Source organism: Passer domesticus, chromosome 3, assembly GCF_036417665.1.
Source record: "Passer domesticus isolate bPasDom1 chromosome 3, bPasDom1.hap1, whole genome shotgun sequence".
NCBI classification, from domain to species: domain Eukaryota; kingdom Metazoa; phylum Chordata; class Aves; order Passeriformes; family Passeridae; genus Passer; species Passer domesticus.
This window is the reverse complement of record NC_087476.1, coordinates 7,742,847-7,764,633: the sequence shown is the minus strand read 5'-3', so window position 1 is coordinate 7,764,633 and position 21,787 is coordinate 7,742,847. Positions and strand designations below refer to the sequence as shown.

General features: G+C 41.3%; 1 protein-coding gene across 3 annotated transcripts in view; it reads left to right on the top strand.

Moving 5' to 3' along the window:
* Positions 1–18,629, top strand: part of MFSD2B (MFSD2 lysolipid transporter B, sphingolipid) — a 39,236-nt gene extending 20,607 nt beyond the window's left edge. For 2 of the 3 annotated variants that reach the window (XM_064411782.1, XM_064411783.1), the window contains exons 7-14: positions 2,036–2,126; positions 2,221–2,342; positions 4,673–4,756; positions 6,044–6,124; positions 11,350–11,459; positions 12,997–13,140; positions 14,937–15,113; positions 16,126–18,629. In XM_064411782.1, coding sequence (XP_064267852.1) covers positions 2,036–2,126; positions 2,221–2,342; positions 4,673–4,756; positions 6,044–6,124; positions 11,350–11,459; positions 12,997–13,140; positions 14,937–15,113; positions 16,126–16,183 — 867 coding nt within the window. In that variant the 3' untranslated portion in view covers positions 16,184–18,629. The remainder of the gene's footprint in view (positions 1–2,035; positions 2,127–2,220; positions 2,343–4,672; positions 4,757–6,043; positions 6,125–11,349; positions 11,460–12,996; positions 13,141–14,936; positions 15,114–16,125) is intronic. The other variant, XM_064411784.1, reaches the window with a different exon arrangement.
* The last annotated feature ends 3,158 nt before the right edge of the window (positions 18,630–21,787 follow it).

Here is a 21,787-nt window from a genome sequence, read left to right as displayed (position 1 = left end):
GAATGTTAAATAGTTTTTTATTTTGAAAAACTAGCGAATATCCATAGCCTAAAGTAGCCAGAGTTTGTAGGTAGAGGCAATATCTTTCATTAAACTAGATACTAAAACTGGGAAATGATGGAAAAGCTTTTAGACACAAACATTTTCAGACCTGAAGTTGCAATGTGACTGGAAACCTGCCCTTTGTTCACACCACACAGCAGAATATGCACCTCATTAATTGCACAATAAAGAGGACATCTTGAATTGGATCTTGATGGATCTTGAATTTTGCTTGTTGGGCTGATGGGCATTAAGTTACAAGCTGAGGCAAGACTAATTGAAATTGAAGTACCTCCATCAGGAAATATTTAGAAGAGGGCAAATCTTGACTTTCTTTTAGTGCCCTTCAGGAGTATGACCCTGACTCTGTCACAAGGACTATTTCTTATCTGCTCAAGAACACACCTAGTTTTAAAAAGCACTTAATGAACAACTGGCATTGTTTTGCTCCTTATTGAAAAAAAAAAGGAAATGGAAGAAATGGTAATTTTAAGCTCTCCTGAAGTTGTTACTATAAGCTTATGAATGGATCTTTATTACTGGAAACCAAACATGGGTATTGGTGTTGTAGAGTTGTAGATGGGCTCACAAGTTTTGTTCAGGGTTAGAGAATCTTATCTGGCCTACCATGAGTATCCTTGACAGTTAAGCTCAAATTACATTTAATGATGGCCTATGAAACACAACATTTAATTCAAATGCTTCAAAATATAAAAATCATAAAGAGTCCTGTTACTATCATTTTTTTAATCCCCTTCTCTTCTGGCTCAGCTACATTTCAGGCTGAAATTGCCTTGTTTAAGTGAATTCAGATATCTCCACTCCTGCACTCTCTATTCTGTGCAACCAACAGCTTGAAAGTATTCTGTGACTTAATTTTTAACTCTGATATAAAAAAATCCCAAACCTTTATCCCATATAAAGAATAGTCCTGCATTCCTTTATCTCACCAAGTTATTTTCTGAAATGTAAACATCTTAACAAAAGCTGTTTTCTTTAAATTTTTCTATTCTACATGATTCATCTGAATGCATTTGCACCTATACTAAGTGTAGTACTTTATATTTTGAAGTACGTTCTTGTAATTGCATTTTTTTGCCAACTTCTTCTTAGACTTATAATAATTTCATTTACAATATATAAGCAATAATTTGGAATTCAGTTTTCCTATCAAGTAATCATTGTTTCATGAAGATCTATAAGCTATCTTTGATAACACAGTATAAGGTAAATTATTACATCATACTAAAGCAAAATATTTTTTAAAGCTTTAATTCAAAGTCAGTGTAATCAGAGTCAGAAACAATAAATGTGATCTGGTGGTGTGGGAGGTATTCTTGGAGGGTTTGTTCCCCTGGCTAAAAGGAAGCAAAGATTTCTGAATTTCCTTGAATATGTCACTAAATAACTGGGAAAACCAGCATGCAAGGTACCATAGTCTCAAAACATTTGCATGTAAGTATGATTTCTAAAATTCATTATTATCATCATGTGACATTATTATCATTGTGTGTAAATGCAGAAAATGTAGTAACTATGTTTACATCAGTGCTGAGAGCTCTCCCATACACCATGAAATTCCAGATTGCAGTCTGTGTAGCCAGATCAACTGGACTTACTGAAAATTACAATGTCTCTGTGGATGATGCACAGTTTTGATTAGGTGACTGTATATGTCTGTTGTTAGTCTCAACCTAAGCAAATTTTTAAAACATTCAGGTTGCCAACACAGTAACTCTTTTGTTCACTGCTGCTTTTTTTTTTTTCTTCAAGAAATATATACTTATATGCCCTGAATTTATCCTAAGGCAGGTGTGGTTTATAAATGGACTGCAGAAGTGAACACTTTTCTGAGAGGCAGCAGATGCATTTGGCTGTATGCAGATGGGCATTTCTTCATTTGCAGGTGGCTTACCAAAAAGGGACTGAAATTTTCATATAGACTTGTCATTCTCCTGTCAAAATTTCAAATGTCTTTTTTTTCTTTTGAAAGGCAAAAGTTTACATGATTGCAGCAGGGGTCATAGCAGGTGTGTATCTCCTTGGAATTGTCGTCCTTTTCCTTGGAGTAAAGGAAAGGGATGGTAAGTTATATTTAAATATGCCTCAATTTAATAATAGCTATTTCACATTTCTTTATTGAAAAGATTTTTATTTTATGTATTCTGCTTTTCTTAGATCCATATGCCTTAAATTCAGACAGAGCAATCCCTTTTTGTAAGGGGCTTGCGCTCACCATGAAGCATGGTCCATATGTGAAGCTTACAGCTTCATTTCTTCTCATCTCGACAGCAGTTCAGGTAACTTCAGACCCTCTCAGTCTGTCTGTTGGCCTCGTTCCACTCCCAGCATGGGAGAGTCTGAAATGCAAATAACCTTTGGCTGGTGACTGGAGGGGTGATCTGGGGGGTGTTGCCTTCCCCTGTAAATCAGTAGGGAACCAGAATCCTCTTCTGGTGCCTGGGGTCCTGTGTGGCTGGAGATGGTTCTTACAAAGGAGAAGCAAAGCCAAAGTCCTGACCATTTAAAGACTTTTTTTATTTTCTTTTCTGTTCTTTTTTTTTTTCTTTCCATAAAAGGTGAAGAACTAGTCCTAGTGACCCAATCTGGGTCATTCTGTGTTATCCATCCACAGTCTCCTGTGGTTTCAGTTGCTTAGAGAATGTTTTTTCTCTTCTGTCTGTTCCTCCCTCTGTGTGCCCTGTTTGAACTGTTGCCCCTCTCCTCTGTGTAGGTGACTGCTCTCAGACAGTGGCTGAACTGGGTCGTGTGGAGTCTTTTGTGAGGGAAGGCATTAGGTCAGAGTGAGAAGACATTCAGAGGCAGGAGGTCTCACCTGTGTCAGAGTTAGGTAAAGCTCATTTTGAAATGAGGACCTGCAATTCACAAAAAGATGCAGTGCATCCTCCCATAGAGAGGAGCTGTAGAAAAGCCACTCAGTTAGAAACCTTCACTCCCCATAACTACGGCAGGCTTTTTAAGCCTCACTTTCAGGACATGTTCTATTCCGTAAATGTATTATTTTACTCTTAACTTGTACATATCAGTTGAAGTTTGCTTTATTTTGAAAAGCAAATAATTATCATATTTTTGCCAACAGACTCTTAGTCACATGAACAATTGATCAAGGGAGTAGCAGGACAGAAGGCAAGAATATGGCATGTAAGAGAGCAGTGCTGTGCTCACCAGCAATCCTGGTGAATTATTAAGTTCCTTGGAAGGACTGCTTAAAAGTTTGTTTGCCAGAGAAGCGCTGAACTTTTTTGTTGGCCTGGATTTGGGCACAGCAGCTGCTAGTCCTTGCTGGAATACCCAAGGGTGAGAAACAATAACACAAGTTATTTCTGCTCATGTCTGGGATCTGCAGGTACTGTGAGCAACTGCAGAGACAGGGAGAAGATGAAAGATGAAAGGTCCCTTATTGTCCACATCCTTCCAGTATCCCCTCAGCCAGCAGGGATGCAGAGCACATCTGGTTGCTGGCAGCCAACTACTTGCTGACAGCACCCAGAGAGAAAAAGATCATCTGTCAGTCCATATCTGTGTGCTTTGCTGTTTGTGCAGACTGAAGGGAAGGTGTGAGGGGAGGCAGAAGCTGGAAGCTGTATTATTCCAGTTGAGCCAGCATAAGCAACCCTTGCTGCTGTTACTTGAGGGAGGGACACTGATTTTCTGATTTTGTGGAATTTAGAGAGTGGATTACTGCTCAGCAAAAGGAATAGGCAGGTAAAGATGCTTTGGCTGTAATGTGTGATATCCTACATCTAAAATTAGAGCAGCATAAACAGGGACACAAACTAGGGAAGGGTTTTGTGGCAATAGAGAAAGGATACAACTTTTCTGGATATCCTAATCTGTGTACAGGTGATTGGCCACCTGTAATCTACAAGCACACAAAGGGAGCAAGAATTGATCATGCTGCTGTGGCATCAGTATTAAATCCTCCTCTGTCACTCTGCTTCTGCAGAATTGCTGGAGCTGGCCCTCCATCACATTCTGGTGCTCAGAATCCCCTGAGTTCTGCAGAAGCATGGTGGTGGCAGTGGCTTCACCTGTCACATAGCACAGTGCAGTTAGATCCTCCCGTCTGATGAGGATTCAGATGTAGGGAGATATCTGGCCCAAAGCTACACTCCACAGCTGAGGGTGCATACAAAACCAGCTGCTTTACTACAGGAAGTTGGCAGGAGTGTTATTACAGCTGAAACGTTACTTGTTTTGGAGTCAGAGCTTCTGGAGAAAGATTTATGGCCTTGCTGGGGAAGAGAAAGGGCAGTTTCTTGCAGTAGCCTGCAGCTGAGACAACACAAGGCAACTGGGACATAGGGAATAAAGCCTCAAGACAGAATTCTTTCATAGAGCCATTTCTGTTTTGGTCAATTTTATGCTCTGTTAGGTGTGGCTTGCCTCTTGCTTGCCCCAGTATTACTGGCATGTTATTCCAGTGGTAATGGGACAGTTACTGCTTCTTTAAATTGTTGCAAACAAGGTAAGAATGAGACTCCTAAATCCTACATTTAACAAATCAGTCACCAACTATATGTAACTACCATGGAGTGTGATGCAATTTTTGTATTTTTTAAATTTTCCTTTGTCTTTTGGTGGTCACCAAATGTCTTAAATTCCACAGCTGGAGCAGGGAAACTTTGTCCTGTTCTGCACTCACGCTGCCGGCCTCCGCAATCACTTCCAGTATTTGGTGGTGACCATCTTGGTGAGTTGCACTTCTCTCCCAAATGTTACCTGGTTCTCACTGCGCTTTGGCACAAAATTACAGAAGACAAGAAGAGTTTTGTGCTTCAGAAGAGCTGTTAGGAAGCTGCACTATCTTTTGCATTGTCTGTTTGAAGTAAAGCTGGTGTTCCCTACTGCACTTCTGAAAAGATAGTGATCTGGAGCTCTTAATTCATTCCTTGTTGTTTTTACCTGTAAGACACAGCTTCTATAAAAGGCAGAATCTGCTTCTAGAAAGGAGGTCTGGAATTTTACCTCCTTTGTCCCTTTCCCCAGTCCTATATCTGAAAATTAAGCAACTTTAATTTGCAGATTCATACACACAACTCCTCTGGGCTAGGCAGCTCACAAGGATAAATATTGAAAATACCCAGAAATATGAAGATTTCTCTCTAGAGCAATTGGCACTGTGACAAAGAGATCCTTTCACAGAATCTTTTTCTTAACATGCAGAGGTAGAATTCTGCTTGCTTAGGTGATACTTATCCTTTCCCACATTATAAGACATATCTTTTCCAAAACCATTAAAAACCAAGATGTTGGAGAGCAAAAGAGGAGTGCTGGGTATCTTGAGGGTCTGCAAGTGATGGACACCAAGAAGAGAGACAAGAGACAGTAGAGTTAAGGTAAGTAAAGACTGAAATATAACTAACAATTAGATGACATTTAAATAGAGGTCAAGTGTAAGGCTGTAGCAGTACTTCAGTGCATAGGTACTACATTGCTTGTGGTTGCTGCTGTGGGTGAGTATTTCAGTGTCTGAAACAGTAATGTCAGCTGCAAGCAACTATTTCTCTTACAGATTGTTCCTAAGAAGGGACACACTGTATGGAATGTGCTCTTAAGTATGTCTTAGGATGGGTTCATCTTGCACTTCAACTTTCTTCCTGTACCATGGGGTAGAGCTAAATTCACTCATCATTTGTCAGGTTCAAGAAGTGTGGCAAAAGGCATTAGCACCAAGTGTGGCTGTTTGCAGCATGTTTGAACTTTAATGACTGAGCGCAGCTATGACTGCTGTGTCTTGCATTACAAAAGGAAATTTTAAGACACTATTTTCTGAGATTTGACTGTAGAAAACCCTCTGATGGATAGCTTAACAATGAATTTTAAAAACTCACTCAAAAAATGAGGAAAAACAAGAATCTCCATGTTTACCTTCCTTTCAGGATTTTAGGTACTAGACAAAAAAATGTCTGTGAGCTCTAGAGCTGAAGAAGACAGTGGAAGTAAGCACAGTACAGATGCAGGTTTTTGTCCCTTGTAGGTATCAGCAGTCGTGAGCGTTCCCTTCTGGCAGAAGTTTCTGCAGAGATTTGGCAAGAAGTGTGCAGCATGTGGGATTTCGGTAAGCAAATCCTCTGAGAAAAAAAAATTCTGCTTGTGCTCATTTCGCTTGACAACGAGCCACTTCAGGAGCTCTTTCAAGTGCTTGTAACATCAATCTATGTGAAATTTGCTCCGTTCCAGAGTTTGTTTTAAATCACTATACCAAATTTCAGACAGATTCCAAGTTTCCAAGGGAAACTTTTGAGAAATGGATTGATGCCGGAAGGAGGTCCCAGTTTATTTAAGAATCTGCACAAATTCTCCTCATTTGAAGCTCTCAGAACTGAGCTCCAATAAGGTTTTATAAATTCAGATCTGAGTTGCCTCATGTTGACAAGTTATCTGTTGTGCAAGGCTTGTTTTGTCTTTGTTATATGCTGCTGAGGTGTTTGTAATTCATTCTCACAGAAGGAAACAAGAGTCTGTTAGACACCCCCTCTAGGAGCATCCACATCCCTCTGAATAGGGAGGGAGAGTTATTAGTGAAGTAAAGAAAAAGGTGACCTACCTGAGAAAAGAAGCCTAGTTTAACTCTGACACAGTCTGCAAAGCCAGCTCAGTGAGCCTGCCCTTGTCACTGATGGATTATTTTAAGTCCCTTACTTAGTGCAGACAGCAGCAATTTTCTGTCATCATCCTTGGTGAGTTATTGTATAGGCCTGTTCCTCCCCATTTTCCCCCTGTTTACCTTCAATTACTTATGAAAGAGGAAAGAAAAATTGCCTTGTGCACAACAAAGCAGGAGGACTTGAAAAATCCAGCCCAAAGCTATATGTCAAAATTTGAACAAAGCTGAAAAATTTAGGTCTGGTGACAGAGTTGAACAGTTATAATTTTTGGAATTAAAAGCTGTGTTGTAATAACTTCCAGAGAATCAGAAGTAACTTGAAAACCCAAGTTCCAAATATGTTGAATTGTTATGTGTTTTGAAGTAGGTATCTGGAATTTGAGGCCCATCTTTATTTCTTTTTACCACTTGAGTAAAGAGAATTGCCAAAAGCAGTATTGGCCCATTGACTAGACCTGGGAATGCAGATTTCCTCCTTAGGAAATCTCCTCCTCTGTCTACTTGGCTACAAAAAATACTTTATTCAACTAACTTGGCTCTATAAATTTAGTTTTACATGACTGGAAAGCCTGTCAGCACCTCTGTAAACATGGTTTAACTTAATTTTACAGTTGAGTTGCTTGACTGTTATGGTCTAAGTGGGGGATGGATTAAAAAAAGCCACCTCTCTGTTTCACCTTGGAGACATTTCTCAGGGGACTCAGTGTGTGCTCAGTGATGGATTTTGTGTCTGACAATGCATCACAGGAGCTTTCTACCCTACCACCTGGTGTGATCTGTACAACTAATCTGTGCTCTCCCACTATGAAATAAAAGCACATCATTTAAAGCTCCTAAGTTTGTCATTGGGGAATGTTCTACTGGAAGGGAAGGAGACAGGGAAGAAAACTTTTTTTTTTTCCTCTAAAACCTCACTCAGCTTTCAGGGTGAACATGTGATTGGAAATTCAGTTTCCTGAAAAAAAAGTCACAGTGCTCCTGACTAATTTTTCCTGTTAAGGTGAGTCTATGTTGAAGAGACCCCTCAAAAAATTTAGAAGCTGATAGATAAGCAAAGAATCTTGGGTTTCTTCCACTGATATTTCTCCCTTTTTACCCATTCCCCCAGAAGAGATGACCAACAAGTCTAACTACTGATTAAGTATCTCAAGTTCCTAGAAGTTTAAACCTAGAATTTCTGGAATTATCAGGAATTAGCCTGCTCCCAAGCAGGATCCTTGATATCATTCTTAGCATGTTGTGGATAGCATCCACAACCAGGTGGGTGCACAAGCTGGAAATTATTCTCTCCTGTTTATTTCCTTCAGCTTCCATGTGCCGTGTTCATTTAGGTGTCTACTCTGCCCTCACGGGGCAAACACTGAACTTTCAGTAAGTCTCAGCTGGTGACTGGAATTGAAGTTGTTGCGAAAAATTTTAAGAACTGTGGTTCATAGTTTTGGCAAGGTGTCTAAAAGCAAAGATGGCTCTCTCCCTCAACTCTAGCTTCCATCCTCGCCAATACTATCTTTTGGCCGTGGGTTTTGTAGGATTTAGTAAAAACAAGAGCACCTCCTTACAGATATGCAATTGTTTATTTGCTATCTATGAGCGCTGTGCAGCATGGAGAGATGCCTTTGGATGAGTCCTGGCTCTGCAGCCCCATTTCCACTCTCCCATCCTGTTTCCACTCACATCCTCCCTGCACCTTTTCCTGATTTGCCCTTCACAAGGTGCTGCTGCAGAGACCAGTGCCACCCTCAGCATCCCAGCAGGGTCACCTTGCATGGTGCTGCCAGGGCACGGATGGAAGGCACGGGATAACTGTGGGATCTGGTTCATAACCCAGAGGGCAGCAGCCCTGTGACAAGGGAGCAGATGCCAATAACAGAGTATTTGCTTTGCAAGTGAGAAAGAAGGAACTGCATTAGCTGTTTATTGCAGTGGGAGCACTGCCCCCATGACTGCGCTGCCACTGCATGAACAAAGCTTTAGGGCATTGTAACCTCAGTCCTGCTGGCCCTGCTGCTCTTTCTCCAGGAAATTACAGTTACAATGATTATTAGTATCGATCTGGAATTTTGGTTAAGTGCTTTGGTTTCTGAGTGGGTGCCCCATGTGGAGCATAAGGCAGTCATAAAATTGCTTATAGACAGCATAAAATCTGATATTGCTGGAGTGCTCTCTTGTGGTGAAATAACGATTTTGCCACAACACCAGCCTAATGCAAGGATTATCTGCCTGTGCTGGGAACTTGCAGTCAGAAAAGGTTATTTTCTGCCTCCTTAGCTTGGGAGCAAATGCTTTAGATGGGAAATGCATTTAAAACATAAACATAATGGATTAGACTCTAGGACTCCCAGAATCACTTATCATACAGAACTGTAAATAGCAGTGCTTTGGGGAATCACTCTCTGTGAAAGCTCTTATGTCCTCAGCTCCCAAGCTGCACGTATAGAGGATTGAAACACTTAATGTTAAACTAATCCCCATCATTAAAAAGCCCTGTAGATAAGCCCCTGGTTCTGGATTCTACATGTGCTGCTGTGCCTGTGGTTCACAGGCGTGGGAGATGGAGCATGTGACGGGTGTGGGACAGCTGGGCAGTAGGCATTCAATCAGCATTTTAAAAAGTGGATTTTCAGTCCTGTAAGCCCATTGCTTCAAGTTGAAGTTGAAGAAATCTAGCGACTGTAACTACTGCCAGAAAACAAATCCCAGGCATCCCAAATTAATTTGGTTTTGAGGATAACCTCTGTGGCTGTCATGCAATGTCATGAGTGGATCCGGCTGTGGGGAGTGGAGTAAACCACTCTGACTTTTGGGTTTATTTATTGCTGAGTAAATGGCTTTCAAGTGGTGATTGGAAATGAAAGCAAATTTTTCCTTATCAAGACTGAAGATATTCTGTGAAATACTGTATTTACAGTTTAAAATTACCACTGAAGCCCTGCCACTCCCCTTGAAATGCAGTGTGAGGATGCTTTAAGGCATTATCTCTAATAGTAAATTAAATAGCTCCAGTGTCCTAGAATAGAAATGGACATTTGGTCATCTCTGTTATTTAACTGGCAGAAAAATCTTTGCCCAAGCTGATTAGCAATCTCCTGAGAATTATCAGTGTTCATGGATAAGGGAGGAGCAGCTGAAAGTGTCTGGACTTGTGCAAAGCATTTTACACTGTCCTGCATGTCATCCTTGTCTGTAAGCTGGAGGGGCATGGATTTGGTGGATGGATCAGTCAGTGCATGAGGAATTTGCTGGCTGGTGGCACCCAAAGAGCTGTGGTCAGTGGCTCAATGTCCAGGTGGGGGCCAGTGAGGAGTGTCATCCCCAGGGGTCTGTACTGGCACCAGGGCTGTTCAACCTCCTTGTCAGGGACATGGAGAGAGGGACTGAGGCACCCTCAGCAGGTTTGCTGATCTGTGTGGTGCAGGTGACACGCTGGAGGGAAGGGATGCCATCCTGAGAGGCCTGGACAGGCTTGAGAGGTGGGACTGTGGGAACCTCAGGAAGTTCAGCAAGGCCAAGCACAAGATCCTGCACCTGGGTCGTGGAGATCACAAACACAGAAACAGTCTGGGCATTGAATGGATTGAGAGCAGCCCTGAGGAGAAAGAAATGCAGGTGTTGGTTGACAAGATGCTCAAGATGACCCAGCAATGTGAACTTGCAGCTTACAAAACCAAATACTTCAAAAACAGTGTGGGCAGCAGCTGGGGGAGAGGATTCTGTCCCTCTGCTCTGCTCTCATGAGACCCCCTCCTGCCAGGCTGCATCCAGCTCTGGGAACCACAACCTCAGAAGATTGTGGACCTGGTGGAATGAGTCCAAAGGAGGACCACAAAAATGGTCAAAGGGTTAGAGCACCTGTACTATGAAGACAGGCTGAGAGGGCTAGGGCTGTTTAGCCTGAAGAAGAAAAGGCTCTGGGAAGACCTTACAGCCCCTTCCAGTGCCTAAAGCAGCTTCAAGAGAGCTGGAAAGGGACTTCCTACAGGGGCATGGAGTGATAGGACAAAGGGGAATGGCTTTAACCTGATAGGTAGATTAAGATTGGATACTAGGAAGAAATTCTCTGCTCTGAGGATGGAGAGGCCCTGGCACAGGTTGCCCAGAGAAGATGTGCGTGCCCCATCCCTGGAAGGGTTCAAGACCAGGGCTTGAACATTTGGATGGAGCTTGGAGCAGCCTGGTCTAGTGGAAGGTTTCCCTACCCGTACCAGGGAGACTAGAATAAGATAATCTTTAAAGGTTCCATCCAAACCAAACCATTCTATTATTCTATCTAGCACAGTTTGGGAATCAACCACTTTAGGGCTCTTCACAGAAAGTATTTATATGGTCATAGGTTTTTTGAAGACCATGAATGTTTAGGACTATGAATGTGGCCAGGGTCTGTGAGTTGGCTTCAAGACTGGTAAATAGGGTCTTGGGTCTCTTTAATTTCCTAATTCAGCTGTAGCTCTAATACTGCTAACAGAGACAACACTACTATCAATCGTCCTACTTTTCTCAATTATTCTGGGCAGTTAAATACAGATTGGCTCAGGGCTTTTTGGAAATGCAGTACTGAAGTGTGAGACATTGCTGTGTGTGAGCTGTTCTGTAACATAGTTTTGTATTTTGAAGGGAACAATCTGTATAGCATTGAGCAGTGTATGCTGTAACCTGGATATAATGCTTTTCTTCTTCAGTGGATGATTCCTTTTGCAGTCATGCTAGTGACCATTCCAAACCTGATCCTGGCTTACTTCGTGGCCTTCGTCTCTGGTCTGAGCATTGCAGCATCTCTTCTCTTGCCATGGTAGGAGAATTTTACACTTAAGGTGGGGAATGGATGTATTTCTGCATTACATGTATGTACTTCTGCATAGAATTTGCCTCTGAAAAAGGCAGAATATGTCAGGAGTCACTTCTTCTAAGAATCTTTTTTTGGTTTTGTTGTGAATGTTATATGCAGTGATATGAGTTTGTTGCCCTGTTGTTAACAGATAACATCCACCATAACTGTAGCTGCTTTTTGTACATGAGAGCGTTTAAATTAATCAATAATCTAAGTAGCTATACAACGTGTGATAACATTGCTTCAGGAATTATGAAGTTAGGCAAATCAATGCTGAGCAATTAAGAATGTAGCAGAGGACACATAAGGCAAACTATGGCTAACCTTACTTTTTATAAGGGCATGTAGTTATAGAACAAGGGGTAATGGCTTTAAACTGAAAGATGATAGATTAGATTCTAGAAAGAATTTCTTTACTGTGAGGGTGGTGAGGCCCTGGAACAGGTTGCCCAGAGAAGCTGTGGATACCCCATCCCTGGGAGTGTTTAAGGTCAGGCTGGATGAGGCTTGGAGCAGCCTGGGATAGTGGAAGGTTTCCCTGCTCATGGCAGGGGGATGGAATGAGATGAGCTTTAAGGTCCCTTCCAACCCAAACCATTCCATGATTCTGTGTGTCCCTGCTTGAGTAGTCCTTTGTTATGGATCACATGCACAAGGTTATGATTATAAGAAACCAAGAATTCAAGGTCCTTTGCACCTGAGGACTGAAAATAAGTGGGGAAAAACAACTCAAGGATGAGCATGGAAGGACATTTCCTCTTCAGACTGAATAATTGTTATTGATATCACATTAACCAGAAAGCAAGACCATTGCTGAGGGCACTGTTTTTCATAACTTGTTTGTATAATGCCCTGAAAATTCCAAGAGATCATGAAATACATAGTTTAAAATTAGTTGCCAGACTATGTAAGCTTTTCTGCACAGAGGGTGAGAAGACCTTTCTTCTTCCAACAGTAAATGATTACATATATTGGAAATAAAATGTCAACTCACAATTAACATTCAAGCAGCTTCCATTCTAATTCTCCATTACCTAATTCAGTGTCTTTGAAATAGAAATAGAAATAGAATAGGTTTCATTGGTTTCTGAAAATGTTGTTACCTTGTCAGAAGAGTTATTTCAGGGTGCAACTATTCAGACATTCAGAGTCCCTTGAAATCTTAAGAAATGTGGTGGGGGTTTTGTTGTTCTTTTTTAATATCACAACTTCTGGTTGGAATGACAGGCAGATTAGGAAATTATGTCACCTCTCAAGTGTTTGATGGTGGCTGTTTGATGGCTATTCAGTGATTTTCCACATTGTAATATATGGCCATGCTTTTCTTACATTTTTTGCCCTCCTTTCCAGGAGTAGAACCTTTTGAACTGGATTCTTTCATGTGCATGGCTACATCAATCAGCTTAAAAATGGAGGAGGGCTGTGCTCTATTTCATTAAGTTTGGACTTTGAAAAGAAATTTTGGATTGAGTTTTTCTTTTATCTTGCTCACTTCTAGGTCAATGCTGCCTGATGTTGTTGATAACTTTCGCCTGCAGAATCCTCATGGGAAAGGACATGAAACCATTTTCTATTCTTCTTATGTTTTTTTTACCAAGATGTCAGCAGGAATTGGCTTAGGAATTTCTGCAGCAGGACTGGAGTAAGTAACACTGTGTTTCCACTTAGTGGACCTACTCTGAAAGCATTCTGAGGTTACAACACTTTTACCCTGTGGAGTTAATTGCATTCATGCCCTGAGCCTGAAAGTGCCAGCAGCTCCAGATGGCTGACCACTAAAGACAGGATTGGTGCCATCTAGGCCAGACAACTGAGCATTGTTACTTGCCCTGACATGGTTCTACTCAGACAAACCTGACTTCCCTTTAGATTTTCCTCTTTTCAATTACTCATGTAAATTTTAGTGGCTTATATGAATAAAGAACGAAACACAACAGTGCAGCAGATGAAGGTGCCCCACAGGTGATACAGGTGCTTTGTGCATTCCCTGTTGCACCTGAACTGGACTATTTCTATGAGCTTGTAAGGCTTTACATGGGTTGGAGTTCTTTCAGGGATGCCAGAGACCTGTTCAGCATGAAAGGATCACCTGTTCCTGGATGGTTTTAGGGACCTGGATACTGACAGGGTCAGGAACAGCCTTTCTCACAGCTCTCCCTGTCCCCTAGACCATGTCACTTTAGGAGGGGGTTTATGGTCTCTTTCCACTTGGTCTTGTCTGTTCTGACCAGACAGGCTGAGTAAGTGGCCAGGCATCTTCTGCCCTGCCTTTGTGCAAGACCTGGCAGAAAGGGCCTGTGCCTGTCCCTGCTACAGCACACAATAAATACTTAGAAGGGAAATCTAGCCCTCAGCTCCAGATTAGGTTCTGGTAACCAGAATGTTTTGCTTTGGGGCCTTGAGCTGAAATTGCTAAATAACAGGCAATGTTGGCTGAACATTTTGGGCTTAGGGATTTAACTGCTTATTGCTAAAACCTTCAAACAATTCACTGTTCCCCAATTAGTTCCTTTTCAATTGCATTCCAGTTGTGTCCCAGCAATTTGCCAAGGCAGATGTTTGTGGGAGAACACAGAAGACAGAGCGATGCCAAATGAGCTTTCATTGGGTGGATGTTCAGAAGAAAAACTCATTCCACAAATTGGGAGTAGGAATTTGATGATATCAGCAGTTGTGGGACTGCATGGAAGCCCTGAATCAATGAAGTGTACCTAACTCTGAGCACTTGAGTAAATTTGTCTATCTTGAGACGAGTGCTTAAGTGTGTGTTTAAATTAAAATTAATTATTGCTGTTGAAATTGGTGAAATTACTTCCATGCTTTTAAAGCAGAGCTTGAATACTTTGCTGAATATTAATAGGAAACACATAACAGATTAATTTCACATAACCACAGAATCACAGAATGGGTAGGCTGGAAGGGACCACAGTGGCTCATCTGCTTCCAACCTTCCTTTCTCAAGCAGAGTGATCCCAGAGCACAGGCACAGGATTGTGTCCAGGCAGTTCTGGAATATCTCCAGTGAGGGAGACTCCACGGCCTCTCTGGACAATCTGTTCAGGGCTCAGTCATTGCACAGGAAAGAAGTTCTGCCTCATGTTCAGGTGGAACTTGCTGGGCATCAGTTTATTTCCTTACATGGGATTCCACAATCCTTTCTTTAAAAGTATGCAAACAATTTGATAGATTTCAAATAATGAACCTAAATGTTATATATAATAACAAGAAAATACAGAGATAATGCAGTTATCTGAAGTCAAGCACAAAAATGAGGTTTGAAAAACACAATTTGAAATGTAGTGGGGAGAAGGAAGAAAGGTGTAGGGAAAATGGAAGAAAAGCCTTGAAGAGTGGGGAGGGTGGGAGAAGGAAGCCTCCAGGTGAACAACAGCCTTTTAGCTTTGGACATACACACACCACTTGTTTCCATTTGTTTAGGTTTACTGGGTACAAGCCAGGGATATGCAGACAGTCAGATGATGTGATCCTCACACTGAAACTCCTCATTGGAGCAGTCCCTGCCATCCTCATCCTTTTAGGTTTATTTATACTCCTTTTCTACCCCATCACTGAAGAAAGTCGGAAAGAAACAAAGCTTGCCCTTGAAGAGTTAAGGTAAGTTTGGGCTGGCAGTAAAACAGCAGCAACACCCCCACAGCAGCTCTTAATCATACTGGGAAAATTATTATTGTAAGGAACCCCTATAGTCCTTACAACAAAATAAAACAATGTGCTCTTAGTCAAATTATTAATGGAATGGTACCATGACATGTTCCAGTATTTCTTTTTTGTAGTGCAGTACAACCTGCTTAGAGGACCATTTATCAGAAATTTCAGCTGCTCTATTTACATTTTCTCTGGAGTGGCTCACAAAGCACTATTGTGGTACATTGTTTCAGGCCAGAAAAGAGGAATATTCTACATAGATTAAATTTGTGGGGGTAATGTGAATAGCTACAATTTACTTTTATATAGAAGAAAATGTTATGTTGTTGACTGCATTCTTGGTGTTTATGGGATACAAGAAACATCCAAACCATTTAGAAGTGTAGGCAGAAAAGATTGTGGGAGAAAAAAAGAGGTCAGCTTTGAGCTATTCTTTCCCTTTTTAGTCTGTCACTCTCCCTTCCTCCCTTTTTGTCCTTCTCCAAGGAAAATCTTGTCTAGCTCAAATTCATCCACTTCTGTCAACTCTTGAGGACATACATAAGGACAGTCCTAGCAGACTGATGGATAAAATACCAAAAAAAAAATAAAAAAAAAAATAGGTTGTTCCTTTGTCTTGGTTTTATTATCCCAATTTACTGGAATTGGAAACTGATTTCCATGCTAAGAGGTCCATTCCAGGACCTCAGCAAGAGCTCCTGGGACCAATTCATGCCCTAAAATATCCAAGATATGTGCCTAGGGTTAACAGATATGACAAAGGTCTCTGTGCAGACTGGAGGGGACAGGGTAAACAATCTAAAATGGGACTGGTCCCTCTGTTCAGGAGCTTCACTCATTGTCCAGAACAGCCACACCTTGCTGGGCATTCTCAGCTGTTTGAGATTGCCAAACTCAGCTTGATGAGTCAGCAGTGAAAGCCAGAAGAGTGTTCATGTATCATTTGTTCTGCTTTTACCAGGAGAAGCCATCAAAACACAGAGAACTTGGACAACCACAAAAAGGACACCTCTGTCTGAAAGCTCTGAATGCAGTGGCTTTCCAAATACAGACTCACATCCCATCAACAACTCTGTGAGAGTTTTCTAGGTCATTTCTCTGCCCACATTTTATCAAAAAGGACAAAGGATAATTCTGACATAGCCAGTAATAAAATCAAGAGAGGAGACCATTGTGCAAATATACACCTAATTCCATGCACTGTGCTAGAAAAGACATAACATGTGTTCAGAAATGCAAGCTATTGAAGGCTTAGGGTTTTTTGTTTGTTTTTTGGTTTTTTTCAGTGATTCATGGGAAGCTGTGATTTTGGTCATGGCAGATTTTATGCATTTGTAACTTAAGAGGAAAAAAAAAGAGTAAATGTGACCAGATAATCTTTGAAGGTTCTGAATTGGAAAATACTCACAAGAGTCATTGAGTCCAATTCATGATGCACCATCCAAGTATTAACTCACAATGTACTTCACCCTTGGGGGGTAGGGTGGATTTTCAGCACAATCTCTACCTGTAACTTGCACACTATTGTGTTTGGAAAGCACTTGGGAACCTGAAGTATACTATATGAAGTTAGGATTTATTTTGTTTTGAAATTAAGCAAATCACTCATGCAGACATATTATGAAGAATTTTTCTTTCAGTTTTTTGAAAAATATTTTGATGTAATCTAAGTTTATAGATTCTACAAGAAATAGAACCCTGCATTTCCTGTTACTGATGTTTCTTGCTTCTGAAACCTGTAAACTGACCTCTGTCAGAGAATGAGAACTTTGCATTTTCAAAATCAAGATCTCCCCTGAGCATATGAAAAATCAGTAGTCCCTTCCAAAAATTATGTAATGCAAATTTCTTTAAATTTTGGCCTTTAAGTAACCACCATACCCATTTCTCAGCTGGTGTAGGCTCTCTGCCTCACAAAAAACCATGGCATGGGTATTAATCTCAGCTTGCACCTATTTTGTAATAATGAGGCTACACCAGTCTTTTAAATGGTGAGTTTTTTCAGTCAGGGATGTTATCATGCTTTAGATACATCAGCTCATTTCTACTATAGATTTATACTGTTGAGCACACTTTTTAAATGAAAGACACACCTAATCTCAGGAACCTTCTGGAGCACTTCAGACCTGTTCATTCTTGGTTTCTGTGGTGGTTCCAGAGACTGGCTCCAAGCCTAAGCTAAAATGATGGAACTCTAAAGACATATCTGAATCTGGAAGGGAGAGTGAGGAACTCAAGAGATTTGAAGAAATTATCACAATGCAAGACAAGACATGAATTTCATCCTGCTGCTGTGTGCCTCTGTGAGTGCCTTTTTGCTGTACCAGAAGTGCCTTTGGAGGAGAGGCTCGCTGCTGTTCGGGAGCACCTGGAGGAAGTGGACCCCTGTAATTTGCTCAGGACCATTTGGGAAGTGGCTCACAGTGTTGGGCTGGAAAATTGGGAAAGATTTTGCTGGAGGACACTGGGATGTAAAATCAGTGCAACCACGGAGCGTCTCACTGAGTTTGATACTGAAGCCTTGTCAGGCAAGATTGAAGTCAAAGGCCTTATGAACTGTTCTCAAAATGCTTAATTGTGAGGGTGCTTCTAAGGGTATATTTGGAGTGTGTGTGGGTAAGAGTTAACTTCATTTAGGATTTCTGTTGACTTGCCATCTAAGGCTGGGGTTTTTTGTTTTCTTCATTGTTTCAGTTTTTGGACAAACCAAGATATGTATGCCTGGGGCATATGTGTTTACAACAATAAAAACCATAAGCCTGTTTACAATTTTGAGTCTGATGGAACTTGAAATAGCAGATTTACTGCACTTTGAAGTAGGTAAGTTATGTAGCAATATCACATAGCTCCAAAACATCGCAGAGAATGGTTTGTGGCATTGGATTTAATCTGTAATATTTGTGTATTTCTGAATAGTCACACTTAAAAATAATCAGGAGGCTCAGTAAAGGCTGCTAATGTTTTTTAATGGAATATGTTTTCAGCTACTATAAATCTGTAGCTACAAGGCAGTGGGTCCATGTCAGTTTATATTAAGTGAACAATTTGCCCAGTGATAAAAGGGCTGCAGAAAGTGCTGGCTGGGTTGAGTGGAGCCATTTGAATGTGGCTTACAATACTATTTCTAGATCAGTTGTGCAGTTGCCTCTAAAACTGCATTACACCCAGTCTGAACTCAGACTCTTGGAAGGTAAACTTTGTTGATTGTAAACTGTTTTCTTCTCCAGAGAGACAATGTGATCTTTATCTCACTGAAATATACTCAGTCCTCACTTTGCATATGGTACCAAGGGGAACTGCCCAAGCAAAAGATAAAGCTTCTGTACATTAAGTGAAGCAGACTATTTTTATATCTTGAAAATCTCATTATTTTATTTCATTATCAGAAATATAATGTTGATGTAATTTTGCTGAGAAAATGGGTGCATTTTTGCAAGTAAGAATAAAGGAGGATTAAGTGCAGGATAAGATTATTTTTGTAACTTTCTTTTCTGAGGCTCAGTGTTGGTGCAGTGAAATGAAAGAGATTTATATGTCTCTTGTCAGTTTTAAATGGAATGTATGCCTTATGCATGTTCAGAACATGTGACTGAAAGAAGCAAATTTTTATATTGACAAGCATTCAGATTAAATGCTAATCTAATGTAAACTTCTTGCCTTCCCGCTGACTGGCAGTAACAGGGGCCAGGTTTAATTCCCAAAGGTTCTCTTTCAGGTGATATCCAAACACATTAATAAGAATATGGGAGATGGGATTAAACCAGCTGGGTGCATAGGGGACAGCACTTCCCCACCTGCACAAGGCAATTCCAACAAATATGGGAATAAAAGAGAAGGATAACAGAGTAGTGTGTCACTGGGTATTGTTCTGTAAGCCAAACCATGTCCAATCCCTTGTCCTTGCTGCAGTGTAGTGAGGGCAGTCCAAATCTTCCCTGCTGGGCTGGTTACTGGCAGTCAGTAGCTGAGCTGGTCACCAGTCATGGAATCATGGAATCACTACAGTTGGAAAACACCTTGAAGATCATCAAGTCTAACCATCAATGCAGTCTTCTCTTCCACTTTCATTGCTTTTCCTGCCTACAACAACGCTGACACCTTCCAAGCTTACCCCACCTCCCTAGAGTTTCCTGCTGGTGATCAGGTAACCCCATATCCCAGCTCCTGTTCCCACCAGGCACTGATGGAGGGGGTGCTGTTGGCCACTAGCTGTGCCTCTGTGTTCCCCTGTTGCGGCGGACCATCCAAGTGTGGGGACACGAGGCTTGACTCCATTTTCCTCAGAAGGCTGATTTATTATGTTATATATTATATTAAAATACGACATTAAAACTATACTAAAAGAACAGAGAGAGAAGATGATCAGAAGGCTACAAAGGACAAGAATAGAATAGAATAGAATAGAATAGAATAGAATAGAATAGAATAGAATAGAATAGAATAGAATAGAATAGAATAGAATAGAATAGAATGCATAACAAAAATCCTGTGACTGCTCACAGCCTTGGCACAGGTGGCTGTGATTGGTCACTAATTGAAAACAATCCACATGGACCAATGGAAGATGCACCTGTTGCATTCCACAGCAGCAGAGAGTTATTGTTTACATTTCTTTCCTGAGGCTCTCAGCTCCTCAGGACGGGAAAAATCCTAGGAAAGGATTTTTCATAAAATATCATGGCTACATTCCCCTCTTGCCTTGCTGTCCCCTGCCTGTTCCCAAGCTTGCTGGCTGACCTTGGCTTAGCTGGATCAGATCCCTTCTGCCGAGTCCCCCACGTTAACAGGTGGACACCACCTCAGACATCTGTCCCTGGGGAGTCCCTGAAGGCTGGGACCTTCTGTGTCAGGTCACTGGCTTTTCAGGAAGGGCTCTGAAGATTTGAGTACTAATTCCTTAAGTCACTCCTGAACCTTATAAGAATTGCTGCTTGATTCAATCCCTGCTGCATCTTTTCATCTTTATTCACCTTTAGCATCCTAAGCAAAGTAATTCAAGAGGAAAATGTTTTAAAACAAACTGCTTTTAAGTTCAGAGTTTGTTTCCAAATATCACTTTTTCATTTACTTCTCTACTTGCCTTTCTGGGCTGTAGACAGAAAACACAGACTTAAATAAATCTTCTTGAGAGGAGGAGTTTCCACTAAGGAAACTCGGGTCCTTTCCAACCTGGTATTTGTTGTCCAGCTGTAAGATGAAGAAGAGAAGGCAAGTTAGCTCAACGTCCCATCCAATAGATTATAGCAGTTTAGTGGTCAATCATATACATCATATGAATTTCATATCACAGTTATGTAAAAACAGTCTCAAAGTGTTACAATAACTTTTTCCTTAAGAAATCTTCTGGACTGACAGGAAGCTCAGTTGGACTCATACAATGGGTGGGTGAAGGACGGAATTTTGTTTTCATGCAATTTCACCGAATGTTTGGGGTTTTTTTTGCTTTCTGCAATTCCACAGTTCAGCTACTCAGCAAAAGTGCTGAGTGTTATGGTTACAAGAACGTGTATATGCTGTAGGCTTAAAGTATGATATCAGATGGCTTTCACTCCACAAACAGCAAACCTGCTGCACAAACCAGATGCCAACTCACTGAGAAGCTCCATTCAGAAGATGAAGGGGCAGCATTTGTCTGTCCCCGAGGCAGAGGAGGAAACTTTTTGCTATGCAACACCCAGGAATTTACAGTCTCTGAAGACACAATCTGGCATGATAGAGCTGAACAAAGAGAGGACACTTTTAAGCTGTGGACTTTTCAGAAGGGTTGGGTCCTCAGTACCACTTTTAGAAGCATTACAGAGAGGCAGCCTCCAAGCCCAGCTGGAGAGCAGCAGAACTGCTGGATGGCTAGGGAACGTGTGTTTGCTCTGGAAATGTGGAAGCAGAAATAATCCTTATTTCCTGATCTATTTCTTGCTACAAATGATCTGAGAAGAGACTATGAATTTCAGCCACACCATTCAGATGTCTGTCCTTACTTTTCCTGTGCTCTGCTGCAGATGGTGAGGAAGAATGGCTCAGGTCTCATGGAACTGATGATAGCCATTTGCTCAGCCTCAGGGATAAAACTCCACTTTGGAGGCCCAGCACCTATCCCCTGACAGCCTGTTTCTGCTGATGTATGTGGCATTATCTACAATCAGAAAAGGATCAAAATAATTTCCCTTTTCACCTTCCTCCATCATGGAATTTCATTTTACCTAGAGGATGTTTTTGTCTGCCTAGGGCTTGTCACCGTGATGGTGTAACAGGTTTACATTGGCTGAGAAGTTTCTGTTCAAACTGGCTGAAGCCCATGAGGACTTAACTTCCCTTGTGTTTTCAACATAAACTCCCTCTCTGGTCACTTTCAAAGTCATGGAATAGAATTTGCACATTTCCACATCCAGCAGGTTCAACAATTCCCACAGCTGGTGGATGTGTTGGATCGTGGGTCTCGGTGCACTGCTGACATCAGTGTGGGATGAAGCAGAACTGCAGCCACCCCAGACTCCTGGCAAAGTCTCAGCTGTGCTGAGCTGGCCTAGCAGAGAGCATGGGCAATTCCAGAATTCCCAAAGAGACTTGTAAGCATGAAAGAAAACCCATAAGAGAAAAAAACCCTGCGGTCTTCTCTTAAGGAT